This window comes from Marmota flaviventris, chromosome 4 (assembly GCF_047511675.1).
Source record: "Marmota flaviventris isolate mMarFla1 chromosome 4, mMarFla1.hap1, whole genome shotgun sequence".
Taxonomy (NCBI): Eukaryota; Metazoa; Chordata; class Mammalia; order Rodentia; family Sciuridae; genus Marmota; species Marmota flaviventris.
The window spans coordinates 5,984,369-6,005,103 of record NC_092501.1 but is presented as its reverse complement, the minus strand read 5'-3'; the positions used below and the strand labels follow the sequence as shown (position 1 = coordinate 6,005,103).

The 20,735-nt window shown below is 43.4% G+C and overlaps 1 protein-coding gene across 1 annotated transcript in view; it reads right to left on the bottom strand.

Moving 5' to 3' along the window:
* Positions 1–20,735, bottom strand: part of Adam12 (ADAM metallopeptidase domain 12) — a 309,534-nt gene that overhangs the window by 219,498 nt on the left and 69,301 nt on the right. Inside the window, exon 3 of the mRNA XM_027930183.2 lies at positions 3,323–3,396. Coding sequence (XP_027785984.2) covers positions 3,323–3,396 — 74 coding nt within the window. The remainder of the gene's footprint in view (positions 1–3,322; positions 3,397–20,735) is intronic.

The following is a 20,735-nucleotide window of genomic DNA, read 5'->3' as shown; positions in this document are numbered from 1 at the left end:
AAAACTCTCATAATCGTACTACTCAGAGATCCATGTCATGTGTATGATTTTAAAATAAAAACTGACTACCATGTAAAGTATTTTCTAACATGATATTTATATGGATTGCACTATAAATCTCTTTGCAATGATTTAATTCTTCATCATTTTTAATTATTGAATAGTATTCTGCTCCATAGCTGAGCCATAATTTATTTAATTGAATTCCTATCAATGTACATCTAAGTAAAACACTCTGCAAAGAATATCCTTGAACACAGGGCTGACTGCTGGCCCACAGGCACTGAAGCAGCACGTCAACCAGATTGGTCCATTGGGTTGACCTTCAGATTGGTCAGGGGCCGTTCAATTGGTCAGGCCTTTTTACTATACTGGTTGTTAAATATTTAAATAACCTCTGCTTATATTTTTTATCATTGGGTTCTTATAGCTTTATTTGAATAAGCTCTCTGAGTTGGTCCTATTGCACCAAAGGGCTATGCAAATTAAAAATTATACTATAAACAAGTGATTTATACCTTTTATGTCTGACAGCATTAAAAGCTAGTAGCATAAAAGCATTCTAGTTCATTTATAAAACTGTAGATTTTTTTTGGTATTCATTGCCTCAAAGGAATTTTCCATTTGTAATAATGCGTAGACTCTTTCAAAAACAATAGTCATACAGAAATATTTTGGGAAATGCATTATTTAAATAGTAATATTGGCATGCTCTGACTATGAAAATATTACTTTTAACAGAACGCAATTCTTGAAATTGGTACAAGTACTATTACTAAATAAAGCTATAGGACATCATAGGAACATATTTAAACATGCTCCATGTGTGTGTTTTTTTAAAATGTCGGCTGACAAAGCAGTTGGGAAGAGAGAAATAAATTGAGAAGAGATGGTTTTATGTTTTCAACTTATCTAACGTCAAGATTATCTTATATGAAAGGCCCAGGATTGGAAGGAAGCACATTAACACACCTTTTAAAATAACATTTTATACTAATTAGTCCTTGTTCAATTGTCCACGTATATTTTACTATCTGCAGCTAACGGAAGATAAATCATTTTCTGAGGGAAGCATGAATGAGGCTATTAAACCACTTTCCACACTCAGAGGACCCGAGGGGCTCTGAGAAATCATTTCTATCTGGAACAGCATGTCCTTCACGTAGCTAAATGAAGACGTAGGATATAAAATCACACAAAGTCTACAATCTCAGAAAGACAAAAGCAGCAGAGAATTATTTGTGAGAAAATCATCTGCATTAGCATGCACCATGTCAACCAGGGTCATGCTCAGTCGAAGGAATATATATTTTTTTAAATTCTTTGTTCTTTTTTTTTCCCTTACGGTGTTCAATTTTTTTGCTGGTGTTCCTTTTATAGTAAAAACAAATAACTTCAGGATTTTATTAAGGCTATTTCCTCCCCTCTACCTGCAGGCGCAATACCACCTACAAAGTTTAGGATCAGCCTCCCCCATGCTGGGCACCATGTCCCTGCCTAACAATAGAGTCAGTCACAATACAGCTGCCAATCATGGCAGCGCCTCTGAGGGCATGCAGCGCAGAGGGAAGCCCTCTCTCTGCTCTTTCAAGGAATACCTAGCTTCCTCCATGGAGATATTTTCAGAAACACGTAAGAACAGTAATTTAAATTAGATAAAGAGGAATGAAGGGAAGGGACGGAGGATGGGAATAGGAAAGACAGTAGAATGAAAAGGATACAACTTTTCTATGTTCTTATATGAATACACGACCAATGTAACTCCACATGATGCACAACCGCAGAACGGGATCCTAAGTCACACCGCATGTATGTAGAATATGCCAGAATACACTCTACCTTCATGCTTATTTAAAAAGAACAAATAAAAAATAAGAAAACAGAAGCAACATTTATAAAAATTTAAAGGCCCCATAATATTGTTACATAAAAGCCAAAAAAAGAAAGACCATGAAAGTATTGATTTTCCTAAGAGAGCCATCAGAAGCAGCACACAGTTCACTTGCTCAGTATGTGTGCTGGAATCTCTATTTGAAGATCATCGGCACCAGAAATGCTAAAACACATTACTTATTTATTATTTACAAAGCTTTAGATACATCTAATGGTGAGGGGTGCACATGTAAGATAAAATATAAAGAGGCATTTTTGCCCTATTTTCAAGTTCTGAATAAAGTTTGGTAAATATTGTCTCTACCACACAAATCAACAGTATTATTCTTTAAAAACATATACATTGAGAGAGAGAGAGGCACGTTGTGGATCCCGAGGAGGAGGGCACATGATTTTATGTGACTCTAAGTACCCATGGCATGAGATGCCAAATGCTAGGGTGGCCTTTAGTGGTCTCTTTCCTCTGACTTGCTCAGTACCCTCAAATCACAGTTCTGATGTCAATAAATTGGTCTGACTTTTTACATAAAGATGCTAATTTGAGTTTGTATGATATATTTATTCATTCTCATATTCATATTCTCATTCTCTCTCTCTCTCTCTCTCTCTCTCTCTCTCTCTCTCTCGAATGCCTTCCAGAGGATTCCCATCCACACTGCCATTTCAGCAAAAAAGGGTGAGAAGAAACCCACACACTGGAAGGGTGAGCGGCCATTTAGCATCAAGCCCTGGGAAGTTGACCAACACCTCCACCCGCAGATGCTGTCCAGAAGGCCTTCCTACCTGGGTGCTGATCAAAGGGAATGTGAAGGGCCCCTCAGAGCTGAGGAATTTGTGGGGACAGCCAGAGCATAAGAACCGACACCAACAGGAGCAGACACAGCTTCTCTGGGAGACCATGCAAAATATGAAGTGGTACCCATGTGCTCCGGAATAAAACATAAGACCATTTTCTGGAAATTTATATAATTTTTCCAGGAAAGAGTCAAATTGTAAGTAAATAAATAAAGTTAATACCTGAGGAGACAAGCTTTGAAAGATAAAATAAATTCTTGGTATTTCCTAGGGACGAAAGAGTTTCTACCTGTTTGAAGCTGTCACACAACTTGGAAACTGACCTAGGGACACTCTGAATGAGCAGAGGATGCTTAAATTCTTCCCTTGAAAAATCAGACTGAACCAAAGAAACATCTGAACAATGAGAAAACCTGCTGAGTTACCAAGTTCTTTTTCAGAGTGATAAAATTCTTTATTTTTCCTCTGGGTAACTGTTTAAAGTTAACTTCATCCTCAAATCTGAATCTGGATTACAGACCCATGCATAGAGTCCTGCTTCTCTAAACGCCAACATAAATTACACAGCACTTCCCAGTCCACGCTGTCTTAACTTTGTCCGGTCATGCCATAAACAAGGATTAGCTTGACTTACTCATTTCTTTCCAGATTTATGACCAGTGCTCTGCTTTCCAATTGCATTCGAACATTCAACACTTCTGGATGATCCTGAAAGATAAACAAGAGGAGTTGGTTGAAAAACATTTGGCTCTGACTTACCAATATCAGGCTATGCTCCTCTGGCAGTCAGCAGAGAGAGAAACATCCACGTTCCCCTTTGGAACATTCGGAGATTTCAAGTACAGAAGAGCAGAGGAGCAGCTGGAAATGTGACACCAGGCCCTGACATGGCCTCTAAACCCCTTCCCTTCCATCACATACCCTAGGGCCCCTTCTCCATCGCACACGGCCCATGGATTCCTTCCTGGATCCTCCTTGTCTCTATGAAGGGCACCTTCCTTTCCCCAGCTGCTCATACGAGAAACTAGAAGGTGAACTTTTTAATTACCTTGTGGCCCCCTCACCCTCACCAACTCCATCTAATCCAAGAGGAAGTCCTGTTGAGCAGCCCCTGAAGTTCCAGTCCTAGTGACCAGCTCAACCACAATCATCTCTCACCCTGGATTCCTGCAAAGCCTTCCAATTTCCTCCATGTCCACCTATGCTCTCTTCCTCTTCATTCCCCAATGACAGTGGAGGGATACCTTTAAAATCACCACCTGATCAATCCACCCCTGCTTAAAACAAACCACACTGACAAGACACCAATGCTTTAGCATGGTCTGGAACTCACTGCCTCCACATCCACCTACACAGCCTTCTCCTCTCTCACCTGGTGCTAGCCCAGGCCTTGGGAGCTCCTCTCCCAAGAACCGAGGTGCAGTCCGTTCCTAAGGATGAGTCCACCTAAGAAAAGCCAAATGCCATGGCAGCCCTGTGCACAAATTGAGTTTCTTAGCAGTTTAGAAAAAGTGTGGGGGAGGCACCCCCCGGGACAGGACCGCTGCCTTGCTGGCCTCTGGGTCTGAACATCAGCCCAGTATGCGCACCACAGGTGGCCACTGCCTTGCAGATCATGGACACCCTCCTTAAATCAGAGCTGAATTCAGTGGCATTGGCTCTGTCTGCCTTTGCTTTGTGAATTCTTTGGGTTCTATGCTTTTATGAGAGCTATGAGAATAAAACTGTATATGTAGTTTTCTAATATTTTGTATTTGAAAGGCAGTATTACTACAAGAGTCCAAGGGACATTTTAAAAATACGATGTTTCAACTAGATGACGAATTAACCATCCACATGTGACACTTAAGACAAAAGGAACTGCAAATTCCAAATAGCCGACATTAAAAAATTAGTTAAAAATGAAACAAAATGTGAAAAAACCCACAAGTGAAGGTCCCATGAGTTTTGGAGAAATGACAAAGCCTACATTAACTAGTGCACATCACTAGTGTGGAATTATAAAGCCCCCATTGTTAGCGTGGCCCTCTGACATCTTCTTGTGGCCTTACTATGTCTAATATGGTAGCCACCAGCCACATATGGCCATTTAAATTTAAACAAAATAACATTCAGTTCATTGGTTGCACCAGATGCGTTTTAGAACTCAGCAGCTGCACGTGGTAAGCAGACAGCACAGATGTGGAACCCTTGCACCTGCACAGAAAGGTCTTATATTTTATTATTTATATATGACAGTAGAATGCTTTACAATTCTCATTACACATGTAGAGCACAATTTTTCATACCTCTGGTTGTATACAAAGTATATTCACACCAATTCGTGTCAGACGGCTCCGAATGAGGCTCCCTCACCTGCAGGGTCCATTTGCTTCCTGAGTGGGGGTCTTCAGGGAGCATCAGCAGGTGCAAACCCAAGGTTAGGGTTTCATGTGCCTGGAGGTGGCTCTCCTACTTAACTATCATCATCCATATAAATTATTATCTTCTACATCATATGGATCTACACATTGTAATGATTTAAAATAATATCCTTTTAGTTGATGAATGATATTATTTTAAATAATGACTTGAACTTGAGAGTTAAACAGGTGAATTCCCATATATATGAAATGTTTGTGCACTTTTCTGGGTTTTAGACAGGATTTTTTAAACATATTTTTAATTTTTTTTTTTTTGTTTTACACAAACACAGTTCTTAGTTTTTGTATTTTGACACTGTCTGGTGTTTATAAGAACTGCATGGATTTCTGGTGTTTGCTGAACTTTTAATAATTAATATTACTATTCAATCCTATGTAACATTAAACACACACCACATCCTTGTAACAGTTTGTAGAAATGTTTTTTGTTTTGTGTCAGGGATTTTTCCCTATATACTCACTGACCCTCAGATTTAATTACCAACACTTACATCATGCTTACCAATACTTCATGAGTAATACAAACTCATTAATCATATCTTAGAAACAAGATTATTAATTAGTTTATAATAAAATATCAAAACAAAGTCTCAATATTCTGTCAAGAGGTGCCCAAACACCATATGTATGTATCTTCATCTAACTGTTTTGCATGTGTGTATATATAAATATTACTTTAGTTACAAATTGCATTTGCCTAAGATATTGACACATAAAGCACCGTCTTAAAGAGAAATCCTGACAATTGTATTTGTAAATAAAAATAAAGTGCTGAGGATATAGCTCAGGGATAGAGCAAGTGCTTAGCATATATAAAGGTCTGAGTTTGATCCCCAACACCACTAATAAATAATTTGCAGCACCCTTTAACCTGAAATAAGTGAGCTATTTAAATATCAATATTTGTGCTAATTCTTCATCAACATCATGCCAACGTCAACATGTTTGAAAGAATACATCCCCCCCCCAGGAAGATGAGAAAAATCTCTCTGTGTATATCTTAGTGGATGTATGGAGAGTAGAGGAGAAATCCAATGGGGACAGGGAACAGAGAGCTACATTATTTCAAAACCACTAATTGCATTAGACCTCTTAGCTTAAAAGCATGCATTCATCCCACTTTCTCTTGATTGTTAGCCACTGGAGATAATGAACTGGTGCTGGTGAAATACACCATTTCTATTTTTTAAAATGATATATTGATTATCCTAATGGAACCGTATCTTGTGCTGAATGCCCAAAGAACTGCATTTACTGAATAAATCCATTAAGTGCTAATCAATAGACCAGATGCGTTTGGGCAATAATTATAATTCTATCTTTTAAGTTTGGAAAAGTAAATCTGAAGGAGTATATAAAATGTGTGTGGCAACAATAAAATAATTGCCAGGGCACTTCCCACCCAGCTGAAAGCAAAAAATGACCAAAATCTCAGAAGCCCTCTGGGTGTGTCCGGGTGGGGCCTCTGGGGTGGGGTGTGCTTATCTTTGCCTTATTAGTAGATGAATGTTCCATCACTCCATATCCTTCTGAATGTCTGGCAAAACGTTAACGTCCGTCAAGACCAATCTGCCGAGTGTGATCTTGTGCCCACGGGTTTCAGCATCTGCGTCCCTGGTTAGTAAGGTCTTGTGTTCCTGGGAGCCCTGGCTCTCCTCTTTGGGAAAGGCCAGCTCATGCTTTGACCCTGGCCCTTCCTCCAGTCTCTGTCCATTGTCTTGTCCCTGTTAACTTGTATCTTCTGGATGCTACTCCCGCGTCTGTTACGTGGGTCACAGATCCTCCTTGTGTGGCGTGTCCTTTCACCCCCTTTCCTGTGTGCTGGTGAAAGAGTGACGTCATTTTAATAAACTCCTTCCTGATTTCAACGTTTGTGCCTCATTGGAGAAACTCTTCCCTGCTCCGAGGTCAAAGAGTGGCCCGTGCCGCCCGCCTGCCTCCTTCCCGTCCCCCAGCTCTGCCTTGCCCACTGCGGCTTCTCCCCCCACTGGGCTGGGTGTAGAGCAGGACTCCGCTTTCCAAGCCGATCGCCCCAGCACCACGTGGGAAAGCATCAGTCTGCCTTTCCCACCCCATTGCGGCCTGTGTCCCCCGCTCTATCACGAGTCCTGGCATTTGGGAGGGTGGGTCTTCTTGCTGTCTCCCGCAGCACCCAGCCCCGGCCTCCAGTCTTCCAGCTGCCCTTCTTGGTGTGGAGAAGGCGGCCCTCGGGCTTCTCGGCCAGACGGGTCTCTTCTCAACAACTGCTTTCACGACCTTCCTTCTCGTCCATGTCCGTGTTCCACGTGACAGCAGGAAGTGTAAGCGCAGGCTTCTTTCATTTCTTCTCTTCTGCCTGTCCTCCTTGGGAGAAGGGAATGCCCCCCCCCCACCTCTCTTCCTCGTTCCCCTGTGCACACCATCTTTCCCAGCAGTGCTGTGCCAAAGGCAGGTGGGAGACAGACAGCAGGGAGCAGCTCAGGACTAGGGACACACGGACAAGAGGGGCTCAAGGCCAGGGCTGGGAGCAGGGCACCATCAAGAGCAGTCAGTGGGCCAGCAGGTGCTCCCCAAAAAGGGCCCACAGAGAGCTGGGACAGGGGTCTGTGGGGTGGATAGAGAACAGGACCAGCTCCCATGGGATGCTTGTGGGCAGCAGTGAAGGAGAGAGCTGTGCAGAGAGGACCACTGGGCCTTGGGGCAAGTTCTCTTCAACACCAACGAAAAAAGTCACAGCAACACCAACAGCTTCCTCCAGAGGCTTAAGGAAGACGGTCCTTAAATTGTAAAGGGACGAGGGAATCTGGGTAGTTTCCCTATTGTATGCCTCTTCAGCGCATGCACGAATGTGCTGTACATGTGTGTGTCGTGTGTACACAGGTCATAATGCAGGCCTCTTCAACATCCCGATTCCTTTTTTTTAATTAAAAAAAAAATTATATATATATATATATATATATATATATATATATATATATATATATTAGTTGTAGATAAACACACAGCATATTTATTTTTATGGGGTGCTGAGGATCAAACTCAGAGCCTCACACATGCGAGGTAAGCGTTTTACCATTGAGCTACAGCCTCAGTCCCCCCACCCCCCGCCCCAATTTCTTACACAGTATTTTAAGAGCTCTCACTGTTTTCACTTCCGCTCCACTCCCAATTCTGCCCTGGACTCAGCTCCAAGTCCTTTCTTGGAGCATGTGGGCAGGGAGACAAAGCCCAGGCTGACACAGCATTTTCCCAGGGTCTTCTTTTCCTCCCAGGACATAAAACTTTGTCCCTGGGCCACATTTATCAGACACTCCACCTTGAAGGTCTGATCTGCCGAGGCCAAGGGCTCCCTCCTAGGCCCTCAGCTGCCTGGCTGCAGAGGTGCCCCACAGAGCACTGGGCCAGGGCGGCCAACCGACTGCAATATTCACAGATGGGTAAAAAGTGATTTATTGATCAGCCATAGTTTCTTCTTCCTCTTGGCATCTTGCATGTTGTCCTGCCCTTTAATTAGTGTAATTGGGAAATCACCCAAACTTGAGTTTCAATTATGTCACCCATAATGGCTGTAAAAATTTCTGGAGTCCATAAGTCTAGATCTACATAGATGCAGGGGTGCATATCCTCCTTCTTATTTCCATCTGATGGACAGAATGATGCAAAGCACCATCTCCTTGGTCTTTGTCCTTAAAGCATATCCAATTTTCAATGACTTAGAAAAATCTGCCTCTGATCATAAAGTTGAAATCATGGGCACTGGAATGGCAGCAGAGTTTGTGGGCAGGAGGGAATCACCACTCAGTGACCATGTCCACTCCTGTGGCACCCTGTAGGTCATCCTTTCAAAGACTGTGGCCCATCCTGAGCCAAAGCCATTCATCTTAACTGTCGATACTGGAAGCTCAGAGGGCTTTAATTTTTCAGGCAGAACAACGATATTAAAATATTGCATCCAAGGGAACTCTGAAATAACCAGGTCCCTCTCTAGCACTAAATAAATGCTTCCAACGGCAGCCCTGGCATTCACGGGGCACAGGGGAGTCATTTATTGCTATGAATATTTAGAGGAAATCTTGATCATCACTTGAATATTAGTGCACTACTTCCAGAGCCAGGAAGACAGGCACACGGTGGAGTTTAGAGAAGACACAGTTGAATTAACTGTGGCATAACCTGAGAAGGAGCCAGGACCCTGCGGCATTGTCATGGGATGTCCCTGGCTGGGGCCCATTAGTTATCAACACAAGTGATGATGATTTTTATCTGTGAGTTGTTATTTTTTTTTTTCAATGGAAAATTGACATTAGCAAACAACTTGTCAAAACGAGCAGTATCACCCATTCTTTGGTAGAAACTGCTTTTGAAAAATATGTAATGCAGCTTCAGGGCATCTGTGGGTTGTGGCTGGACATTTGTAGCATGGACGCTTCTCAGTCCTCTGCAGCATAACCACTCTACTGCACCAGCCGCTTCCGCTTCCCTCTTCCCACCAGGGAAAGACTCGCCACAGCTTCCTTTGGCCCAGGCACTGTTCCCAGCCCAGTTCCTGATCCTGCTGCCTCAGGTGTGATCCTTAAATCTGCAGCAAATGCTTTCAGTTTTCCTTCAGATCTGTGTAGCTGTGGTTTGAGTATCTTAAGGCCTTGCACAGCCATCTGCCTGTTTCATCTTATGTCTCCCCCTGCATCTGAGAGCTGCAGGATGACCGTCCACTGAGACATCCCGTGCACCTGGGAACCACAGCAATTCTGTCAGCCCTGCACTTTCTTCTAGGAGTTGCAAAGTCTCTGGTATAATTCCAAGGTCTCTGATCCATTTTGAGTTGATTTTTGTGCAGGATGAGAGATAAAGATCTAGTTTCATTCTTCTACATATAAATAACCAGTTGTCCCAGCACCGTTTATTAAAAAGGCTATATTTTTCTCCAGTATATGTTTTGCCACCTTTGTGTTAAAAAGGCTGTATTTTTCTCCAGTGTATGTTTTGCCACCTTTGTCAAGGACCAGGTGACTGTGTCTGTGTGGGATGGTTTGTCTTCTGTTCTGTATCATTGGTTGTGGGCCTGTTTTTATGCTAGGGCCATGCATTTTCTGTTACTATCGCTCTGTAATATTGTTTGAAGTCAGGTATTGTGATGCCTCTGGCAATGCTTTTTGACTTAGAATTGCCTTGGCTATTCTTTGGGTCTTCTATTCTTCCAAATGAATTTTAAGCCTCCCTTTTCTAGTTTTGTGAAGAATGTCATTGGTATATTGATGAGGATTGCATTGAGCTATAGATTGCCTTTGGCAGTATGGCCATTTTAACACTTAGTTCTGCCTGTTCATGAACATGGGAAGTCTTTCCATCTTCTAGTGTATTCTTCAATTTCTTCTATAGTTTTTATTGTAGAGGTCTTTTCACTTCATTGCTTAGATTTCTTTCTTTTTTTTTTTTTAAAGGCTCTTGGGAATGGGATTATTTTCCTAGTTTCTTTCTCAGCAGATTCATTATTGGTGTATACTAAAGCTACTGATTTTTGTAGGTTAACTTTGTAACCAGATACTTTGCTGAATTTGTTTATTTGCTCTTACTCTCTTCTGGTTAAGTATTTTGGATCTTCTGAGCATAGGATCATATCATCTACAAACAGTGATAAATTTGACTTCTTCCTTTCTTATTTTATCAGTTTTATTTCCTTCTCCTGCCTAATTACTCTGGCTAAAATTTCTAGTACTATGTTAAATAGAAGTAGTGAGAGTGGACATCTTGGTCTTTTTCCAAATTTAAAGTGAGAGTGGACATCTTGGTGTTTTTCCAAATTGTTCATGGTCTATTTTTGCCTGGAAAATAGAATCTTGCACAGTCCTTGTCCACACATGCTTTGAAGTCCAGAGTAGGATGCCCTGGGGACACTATGATGTCTGTTTGGGTTTTGTCATCTAGAACCTTTATGATGTTGAGCTAGGTTCTTTCTATCCTTAGGTTTTTTTTTTTTTTTATCATGAATAGGTGCTGAATTTTGTTACAGGCTTTTTCTGCATCTATCGAGATGACCAAGTGACTTCTGTCATTAATTCTATTTATGTGATGAAGTACATTTATTTATATGCCTATTTTAAACCATCTTTGCATTTCTGGGGTAAAACCACCTTGGTCATGATGTATAACCATCTTAATATGCTGTTGAATATAATTTGCTAATGTTTTATTAAGAATTTTTGCATTTAACTTTATTGGGGATATTGGTCTGCAGTTTTCTTTCCTTGATGTGTCATGATTTGGTTTTTCTATGAGTGTGATAGAATGAATTTGGACATATTCCATTCCTTTATAGTTCATGGAATAATTTGAGAAGCATTGGCATTAGTTCTCCTTTAAAGGTCTGATAGAGTTCAGCTGAGAATCCATCTGTTCTGGGCTTTTCTTTGTTTGAAGGCATTTTATTACTGCTTCTATCTCATTCCTTGTTATTGATCTTTTAAGGTTTTCTCCGTCCTTTTGATTCAATTTTGGCAGGTCATGTGTGTCTAGAAGTGTATCCATTTCTTCTAGGTTTTCCAATTTATTGGCATATACATTTTCAAAAAAGTCCCCAATGATTCTCAGGGTTTCTGTGATGTCTGTGGTGATTTCTCCTTTTTTAACTCTAATTTTATTAATTTGGGTCTTCTCTCTTTTTCTTTTGGTTAGTTTAGCAAAGAGATTATCAATCTTGTTTTTCTTTTGAAAGAACCAACTCATTTCATTGATCCTTAGTATTTTTTAATTCTCTATTTCATTGATCTTGACTCTGATCATAATTATTTCCTTCCTTCTGCTGGCTTTGGAATTGGTGTGTTCTTTTTCCAAGGGCCTTGAAATCCATCATTAGGCTGTTTATCTGGGGGTTTTCTGATATTCTAATGTAGGCAGAGTTAGAAACTTTCCTCTCGGAGTTGCCTTTCACAGTGTCCCAAAGTTCTGGTATGTTGTGTCACTATGCTTGTTTGAGGCTAAGAATTTTTAAATTTCTCCCCTGATTTTTTTATGCCACTCATGTGTCATTCAAAAATGTATAATTCAATCTCCACATGTTGATATAGTTTCTGTAGGTTTTTTTCCCCCCTTTGGTGTTGATTTCTAATTTCATTCCATTCTGATCAAGTAAGATGCAAGGAATCATATTGATCTTTAAAAATTTATTTAGTTGCTTTGTGGCGTGAAACATGGTCTATCACACACCGATTCTGAAGCCAGCATCAGAAATCTGTTTCCTTCTTGAGTTCACAAGTCGGGTTGGAAGGGGAAAGTGATGATGTGACTTAACAAGGCAGTCTGGAAAACAGGGGGATGCAGATGCCTGGAACACACCTGAAATTCAGCTTCTATCTGACCACTCCCTCCCTATCCATCACAAAGAGGGGGACTGGGAGAAATCCACCGGTGGTTTCCACCAGAATTCCCCAGCTTAGTGATGCTCTTTCTTAAGGCCAATTGATGGTGAACTATTGTACTTTTCTAAGCCATGGGCCTGGCACCCCGGGGCCTCTTACTCAGCAGGAGTTCATTCCTAGCTTGCTCACTGTAGGACAGGCCAAGCCCAGGTCTCCGGTCCTGCTGATCCTCCACTGAAGTGCCCTGTTGGGGTGCTTTGTGTGGCCTAACCACCAGCTGTGGGCCTGGACCTCACTGCCTCTGACAGGCCCTGACATCTAGTGGGGCTGTTTGCTCCTGCCCACCAGTTCTGCCTCTTCCTGGAGTATTTCATCATCTGCAGTAATTTTTTAGTTTTTATTTCACTAGTTCATGGTCTATTTTTGCCTGGAAAATAGAATCTTGCACAGTCCTTGTCCACACATGCTTTGAAGTCCAGAGTAGGATGCCCTGGGGACAGCTGTGGGTAAAGGATACAGGTGGGAACCCAGGCCTTTGAAAACAGCCTGAAGTTCTGTTCCGAGGAGAGGAGGCAGGGCTCCTTCCCTCTTCCCCTCTCCCTTGATGGGGACAGAACACAGCACATGTCACATGAGCATACTATTCTCCCCCAGAGCTATATCCCCATTCCTGAGACTGAAAGAAAAATGACCAATGCGCTCATTCCTAGCTTGGTCCCCAGCATCACTAGCGCGCTAGAGAATTCTGGGTCATCCTGCTCATCTTTAGACCTTAATAATGAAGAATCCAGAACAGGACACAGAGAGAGATAAAGGCAGCAGAAGAACAAAAGGACTTTTGATAAAATGTAAATAATGTAAAATACAAGGCAAAGGGTGGAGGGGTGGAGAGAGGTCATCAGGGCTGTGAGGATGGGGTGGTGTTAAGAAGGCAGGGTAGGGAGAGTGCAGCTCTGCCTCCAGGGCTGACCACCAGAGCCAGGAAATAGGTTATCTTACTTGGAAAAAGGGATGCGAAGGTGTAATTAAGTTCAAGGACCTTGGGACAGGGACACTATCCTGAAATATTTGGTAAACTCAATGTAATCACAAAGGTCCTTAGAAGCAGCCAAACTTTCATTGCTGGGGTCAGAAACATGGAATGAGAGAAGGAGCTGACCAGGCTGCACACTTCGAAGATGTAGCAAGGTAATCAGAGCCTGGGAAGAGCGCCCCACCCCAGCCTACAGGAGACAGAGATCTATCCATCAGCCCCAAAGAGCAGAATTCTGCCAACAGCTCAAGTGGGCAGGAAAGGGAGGGATCCTCCCTCTGGCCTCTGCCAAAGAAGACATCCTGCCTTCTTTCAACCCAGTGAGATTGGAAGCAGTAGCTCCGCCCCGCCAGACTGGACTTCTGACCCAGAGAACTGGGAGATAATGAATGGGTATTGTTTTAAGTCAGCTAAGGCCTGGCAATTTCTTATAGCAGCACTCAAATACCAAACAAATCATCCAAATATAATTGGGATGATCAGTATGATATTCAAATGATAAATGTCTGGAAACTCTCATGCATGATAAGATGACAGCACATTCTTACTACAGAAACACAGTTCCAAATGAGATTGCCGCCTCAGCCTGACAGTGATGAGACGCCATTCCACTTGTTATTTATTGCTATTTACCTGGATTGCACCCCTCTTATAAAAGCTTTTTGTATTCAGATCTAAATGGGCATAATAAATTGGTTTTTAAGGTTTTCTGAAAGGCATGTTTATGAATTGAAGGTCTATTTGTAAGCCAGGTACTGAGCACTTGATGATGGGAAGCAAATTGGCTTTTCCCTCCTTCCACAGGAGAAGATGATCTTATGTAATATATGTATATATATTTACATCTTTATCTATATCTCTATATCTACATCCAGTGTCAGAAGGAGATAGAAGCTTCTAAAACCCCTGTGCAGATACAGAGCAAATATGTGAATATGCTTCATGCTGATGTGAAATGTTTTATAGGCAATAACTCCTAAGCTTGCTTACTGATATAATCAGGATATCAAAATCTTATAAACCAGCATTGCTTTTTGGAATGGCTTGCCTACTCTTACAAGACAGCCAGCCGTGAATTAGCACACGCTGTGTTTATTAACCAGAAAGCTTGGTTTCCAATTCAAAGTTCATTTATCTAACTAATTTGATGTCTGGAAACATTCATGTACCATTTTTTTCCCCCTACAAACATTTCAAAACTGTCAGTCAGGGGGAAGTTAATAGCTTAAGTTTCTGGTTTGTTTGCATGGGAGCTCCAGAGAATACCCCATTCACATGTTGACTAAGCGCCATTTACAAAGCATCATTGTGATCTCTTTCAAATAAACATTAGCAGAATATAATAAGCCCTTTAAAGCATAATCCTGCTATTGATCACAGCAGCACTGCCAAGTGGCTGTGGACTAAGTGAAGCCAAGTGCAAACAAGTTTTTCTATTATAAACAGGGTCACAGCTAATTGCTAACTTTTTGTAAACCCATTCTAATTGCATCATGAAGATTCAGGTTCCAGGCCTCACAGAGACCTGGCAAAGAAAATTCACATTTCGCAACATTCAGACAAACACTCAAGTAGGAGGATCACCTTGGCTTGCCTGTCCTCTGTTTCTTGGGGTGCTGGAGCCTCGGAATCTGGAGAGAGAGGAGCAGGAAGAAGAGGTGAGGGCTGCAGGTGGGGCTGGTGAAGGAACCCCATGGAGTTGGGAGAACAGAGCACGAAAGAGCAGAGTCAGGGGTGTGGTCCAAGCAGCCTGGTCCCAGTCTTAAGACTCTCAGACTCAAGAAGAGCAAGGCAAGGACTCTGCTCCTTTTAAGTCACCTGGCTGGTTGTGTGGCCTCTGGGAGCCACCACGTGGACCCTTATGTCACTGGAGTATCACAAGGACACTGCACTCCTTGAGGATGTGGTTTTCCATCTCTAGCCCAGGCCTGTTTGGGACAGTGTGGTCCCCAGTCAGGATACTTTGCTAAGTGGAAACTGGGATTCAAATCATTTCCTGTTAAAATAGTTTAGTCATGAAGTCCACTGAAACTTATGGAAGCCTGGTCCTCTAGGTAGAAAACCCTCAATTCCAAACCTCTCCAGCCTCTCTCTGGAGCTCAGCACGTGTGCCACAAACATCCTGCAAGATGTGACCAACAGGTTCTCAGCAGCAACTCAAATCTGCTGTGTTGAAACTCACCAGCACGTCGTGCACCTACCCCAACATCCCCAAGGGATTCCTCGTCTTTGACCCTCTTCTTTTCCCATTGCCATCTTTACCCTTTGGGACCACTCTGGTACCATCTTCTGAAGCATCGCTTTCTCTTAGCTTTGTGCTGAGGGACAGTGGACCTCTGTGCCTCCTCCTCTAGACTCTGCAATTCCCCTGCTGTATGGTCCTCATTCCACCTCTCCTCCTAACTGTGCTGTCAACCAGTCCCAGACAGAGGCTCCTCATTGCGGGATGGAGTTAAGTCCCAATCAATGCACAGTAATTTGAAAGAACACTTACTACTCCTGACCTACTGAGGCTTATACCTCAGTGCAGCACATCCAAGAGCACTGTTGATCCCCCCGTGTTGTCAAGTCCACCACGCGACCAGCACGCTGGTCTCATTAAAGAGGTTCGTAGCATAGAAGTTAACTAGTGAGATCAAAATAAACACACAGACTCAATTACCTTTTTCTATGACCAGGTCCGAGACAGCTCTCCCCTCTGGCTCTCACCTCGAACGGGGGGGGGGGGGGGGGGGGCAGCAAGGCTTACTCAGGACTAGCAGGAGAGAGAGAGAGCATACCAGGGAGTAGCCTTTTATTGGGGAATAAGAAATTCCATCCAATGAAGGTCGAGGGGGGCAGCATTCCAAGGTCAGGGTCAGTGATTGGTCTCAAGGTCAATGGTCAGTCACACCCCCACACGGACAGGCTCTCGCACCTGGAGAGGGTGGGGATTAGCTCCGACACAGTTTGGCCAGAGCGCCTCATACCCAATCAGGGAGGTGCTCAATCACGTGCGAGAATGGCTTCCCACAGTCAAGGGGACTGGGAGCCATGGCTTGCCATTGCTGCTTAGAGCCGATAATAGTGCATAATGTGAGCCCGGGAAAGGAGCAAGATTCAAAATCCAAAGTCTGGTTTTCATGAGTGCACTATCATAAAGTTGAGAAACCCTAAATCTTATGCTCATAGGTTGGGACCCTCTGTGCACTGTTCCCCAAGATGCTTAATGTGGGGCTCAATACTCACTGCCCCCTTCATCTGGGTTTCCTGAGCATCCCATACACCTCGGTCTGCAATCCCTTTGATTTATATGGTATAAAGACGACAGCTAGGAGAGAGGATCTGGAATGTCCTCATCTCTAGGAAATGATAAACGCTTGAAATGATGGATCATCTAATATCTTTAGTGGATCCTTACACAGTGCGTACTTGTACTAAAACATCGCACTGTACCTTATGAAGACATTCAATTACCTGTCAACCTTAACAAGTCAAAGAGCACCTAGACGATGGCATGGAGTACAGACACGCTGGCATGAACGAGCACCCCGTTCCTTCCTTCGCCCCCACCTACTTCCTGAATACCCCCCAACCTTCGACACCCCCAGATGCCGCTGGCCCCCGGGTATCCCTGATGGCTCAGGTGGAGCTCCCCTCTCCGGTCTCTGCAGCTGCACCCTCCCTGGGCTACCGGCTCCTCGAGGCCCTGGCTGACTGGGAATCCATCAAGCTGCCATGGGCCCTGCTTCCCTGTACACAGAAAGCACAACATCAGTGCTTTTTATTGACACTGTGGGTGCGCTATGAAATGCTGTTCACTCATTCCTCTATTGAATTTTTAACATAGCAGTCCTGGTAGTGTGCTAAATACAGCCTGTCTTCCTTGGTAACCAGTCTCGGTCTCTACTAGAAAGTTTAGTCATCATCTTCCTGTGCTGAACAAATGACTATACCCGCCTACTTGGTTGTTGATGTTGTGTTGACAGCTTAGGTACTGAGATGTGCCCTTGACATAGGCAATTTTCAGATCAAAGTGGACAATCCAGTCCTCACAGAGGTGGGGTCCGGAATGACCACATGTATGTGGCTACCAAATCCTTGGCCCATTTTGGGCCTTACTGGATCCACCCATTTGAAAAGAAACCCGAGTGGAAATGTGTCTGCATTTAAGAGGTCACTGTGAAAACTGCAGGACTTCTACCAGGACAATACTGACAGGCTCAAGGGGGACGTGATAACGGAGATGACAGTAATGGCTGTGCCCTCGCTTCATTTGCTTTGGGGAAGATCGGGAGGGCTGCAGAGGGCTGCCCAAGGCTCCTTCCCAGTCCTTCAGGGAAGAGCAGAGATCTGTTCCCTTCCCAAGAGTGACCTTTTAAAAGTAACGCTAAATCAGGCAAATCACCAACTGAACTGGAAGCCAAAACTAAATAATGTTGAGTCAACCCAAGGAAAAACAGAGGAAGAGACAGGACAGCTAACAGATGCAGCCGATGGGTGTGAGCAGCATGTACCTGACCTTGACTTCCAAACAGTTGAAAACAAAGTTCCCTTATTCTCTGGAGATAGAATGTCATACAGGGATTCTTGAAAATATCTTCTCTGCTGAAAAATCTTTTATTTACAATGATTTCAAAGAGAATAGTTGAGAATACCTTTCTGGTGAATCGCTAGCTAGAAGACAGGATCGCCCATGTGCGTTCCCCTTGTTGGGGGCAGGAGGCTCTTGACCCAGGTGTGCTGGAACAGGACAGAACTGCTGCCTGGCCCTGGGGTTGGAGGGAAAGGCTTCCCTGCTGAAGCCTTATCAATAGAAAACCCAGGTTTAGTGGGGAAGGAAAGTGGTCCATAAAACCCACCAGCAGTTTCACGTGAAATTAGAATTCATCTTTCCATGACCTCCTCTCCTTCCCCACAAATGATTTAGGATCACACAGACCTTGGGTGGAATCTGAGCTCCACCACGTTCTCAGTGAAACCCAGTCCTTGTTAGACTCTCTGAGCTCCAGTTTCCTCATCTGTAAATCATAATATACACAGTTGGGAGGATTAAACCCCACAGTTGATACCACTCTGTGGACAAGGCTGGCACATAGGGAGCCCTTCACGTGGTTGACAGAAAGGTTATACCACTCCGCCGTTTGTACTGGTCAGACCCTGGTTGTCTTTGTGAACGCTTCTTTGTCTGCCAATCCAGCACCACACACTTGTTCTTCCACTTGAGTTTTCATTTTGCTGCAAGATATCATGCATACACAAACTTATTTCTGTTCTCCTATCAGAACTGGGAAAAAGAACCACTCGTATGAACCTCATCCAAACTGCCAATCACAGTTATCTGAACTGGAAAGTTTACGACCTCCCTTTTCAGTAGAGGGCTTTATCCCTTCACCACACAACACACACACTCTTCGGCCCCCTTCCACCTGTACATTTTTTTACTTATCCCGGAAGAATGATGTTTACAAAGAAAACCAAAATGAACTAAACCAAACCATGGGACATGGAGTAGCCAGAAGACCAGCCTATCTTTCTTCTCAAAGCTAAAAGTGAACTGCTATGTAGTATGGAACAATAGAGAAATGCACAGCCCGGAGGGAATCCCGCAGCTACACCTCCTCTGCTACAACCCCTTCCAAGTCCTGGCAGGCGGGGGTCATGAGAGGCAGGGACTGGAGACAACAGCAGGCCCATAACCAACTCCAGCCCTTTGGGGGGGCTAACGGGAGTGAGGTGCCAAAACAGTTTTCAAAATACAATATTTGGTAGGCAGCTTTCTAGTTCTTATTTTTAAATATTTCTAAATGCAGTTAAGAAGAAAAGTCATACAAAATCACCGTGCTCTCCTCAGGTGCAGCTTTTGTGGGGACTTACCACTCCTATTCCTTCCAATGTTTTCCCCAGAGTAAACTGACTGACCAGTCATCGTTCTGTACCTGCTAGAACTGCACAGGTGCATCAGGTTCTTAAAATGTAGCCATACTTAGAATAGTTCAGCTATGAGCCCCCTAGTTCACGGTTCACTGAGCCCCCTTGGATCTGCACCTTCACGGTGTGTGAATTCAGCCCAGAAGTTCATTATCTCACCTATGTGCTCCTAAGTTTCTGCATGTGAACTTCTATTATCCAGACTTCTCCATGCTAGACATGCTATGCTGACTTTTTACTGGACCTCAGGCCTTGTCGTCTTACCTGTTGTTTTACGCTATGAGATTTGACCCATAGGTCCAAAGTGTTGAGAACTTTTAAAGCCACGATTATTGTAGCCAGCCTGGTAGCTGCCCAAGGCCACGCCAGGTTTATTGAAGTATGAAATGCTAGTGTTGGTGTGGGGCCAAGAAATGGGCACTTTCACGCACAGCTGGTAAAAGTGTAAGTTGGTACCACCTTCCAGGAGGCAGTCTGGAAATGGTTATCATACGCCTCAAAAATGTGCATAGCTTTGATTCAACAATTTTATTCCCAAGAATTCATCTAAAGGAAATAACTAGAAAAGTATGCACAGATATGAGTAGCAAGATGTTCAGCATGGTTCACAGTGAAAACCAGAAAACTCCTACATGCCCTTCCCAGGGGGAGGGTTGGAAAATGACACAAGGCCATAGGATGTGACAGGCACTGTGATTAAACTGACCGTGCAAGAATGGAGGAGCTTTGCTTCTGTTAATGGTAGCCTACGTCATCTGAACCCATGTCCCCACAGAAAGCAGCCAGAGAAGCTGGGGAAGTATGTAGAAATGGTATTTAAAAGCAATGTAGAATTTCCAAAGCAGTGAAGACTTGTGGGACCATAGGTAGACAGGGAAACCCAAAATGTCATCCCAGAATTGGAGCATAGCTGTCCCACTCAAGGCTGCTGATGGGCCAGGAAACCTCAGCAGAACTTTCACAGGGCTAAGGGCACAAGATGGGAGAGCCTGTTAAGAGGTGCATTACAACCCCCACTCTGGGCTTGGGAGCTCAAAATGATGTGCCCTGGGAGAGAGGCAATGAGAAGTTGACCAGCCCTTATGGAGACTGAAGGCAGCTCAGTCCTATTCACAAGGGCCCTGAGCTTAGACACTGCCCTATACCATCAGCCAGTGCCTCCAGTTATCTTGAAGTTTGTCCTATGCAATGTCTGCCCCCCAGAAACTAGTCAGGTATATGTGGAAACCAAGATCAGACTAATCAGCAGGGGGAAAAAAATAGGTCACAGAAATTGACATGTAGAAGATCCATTCAAAGAAACCCAGACACAGAATTTAAAAAGCTTTGCTTAATATGCTCAAGGAA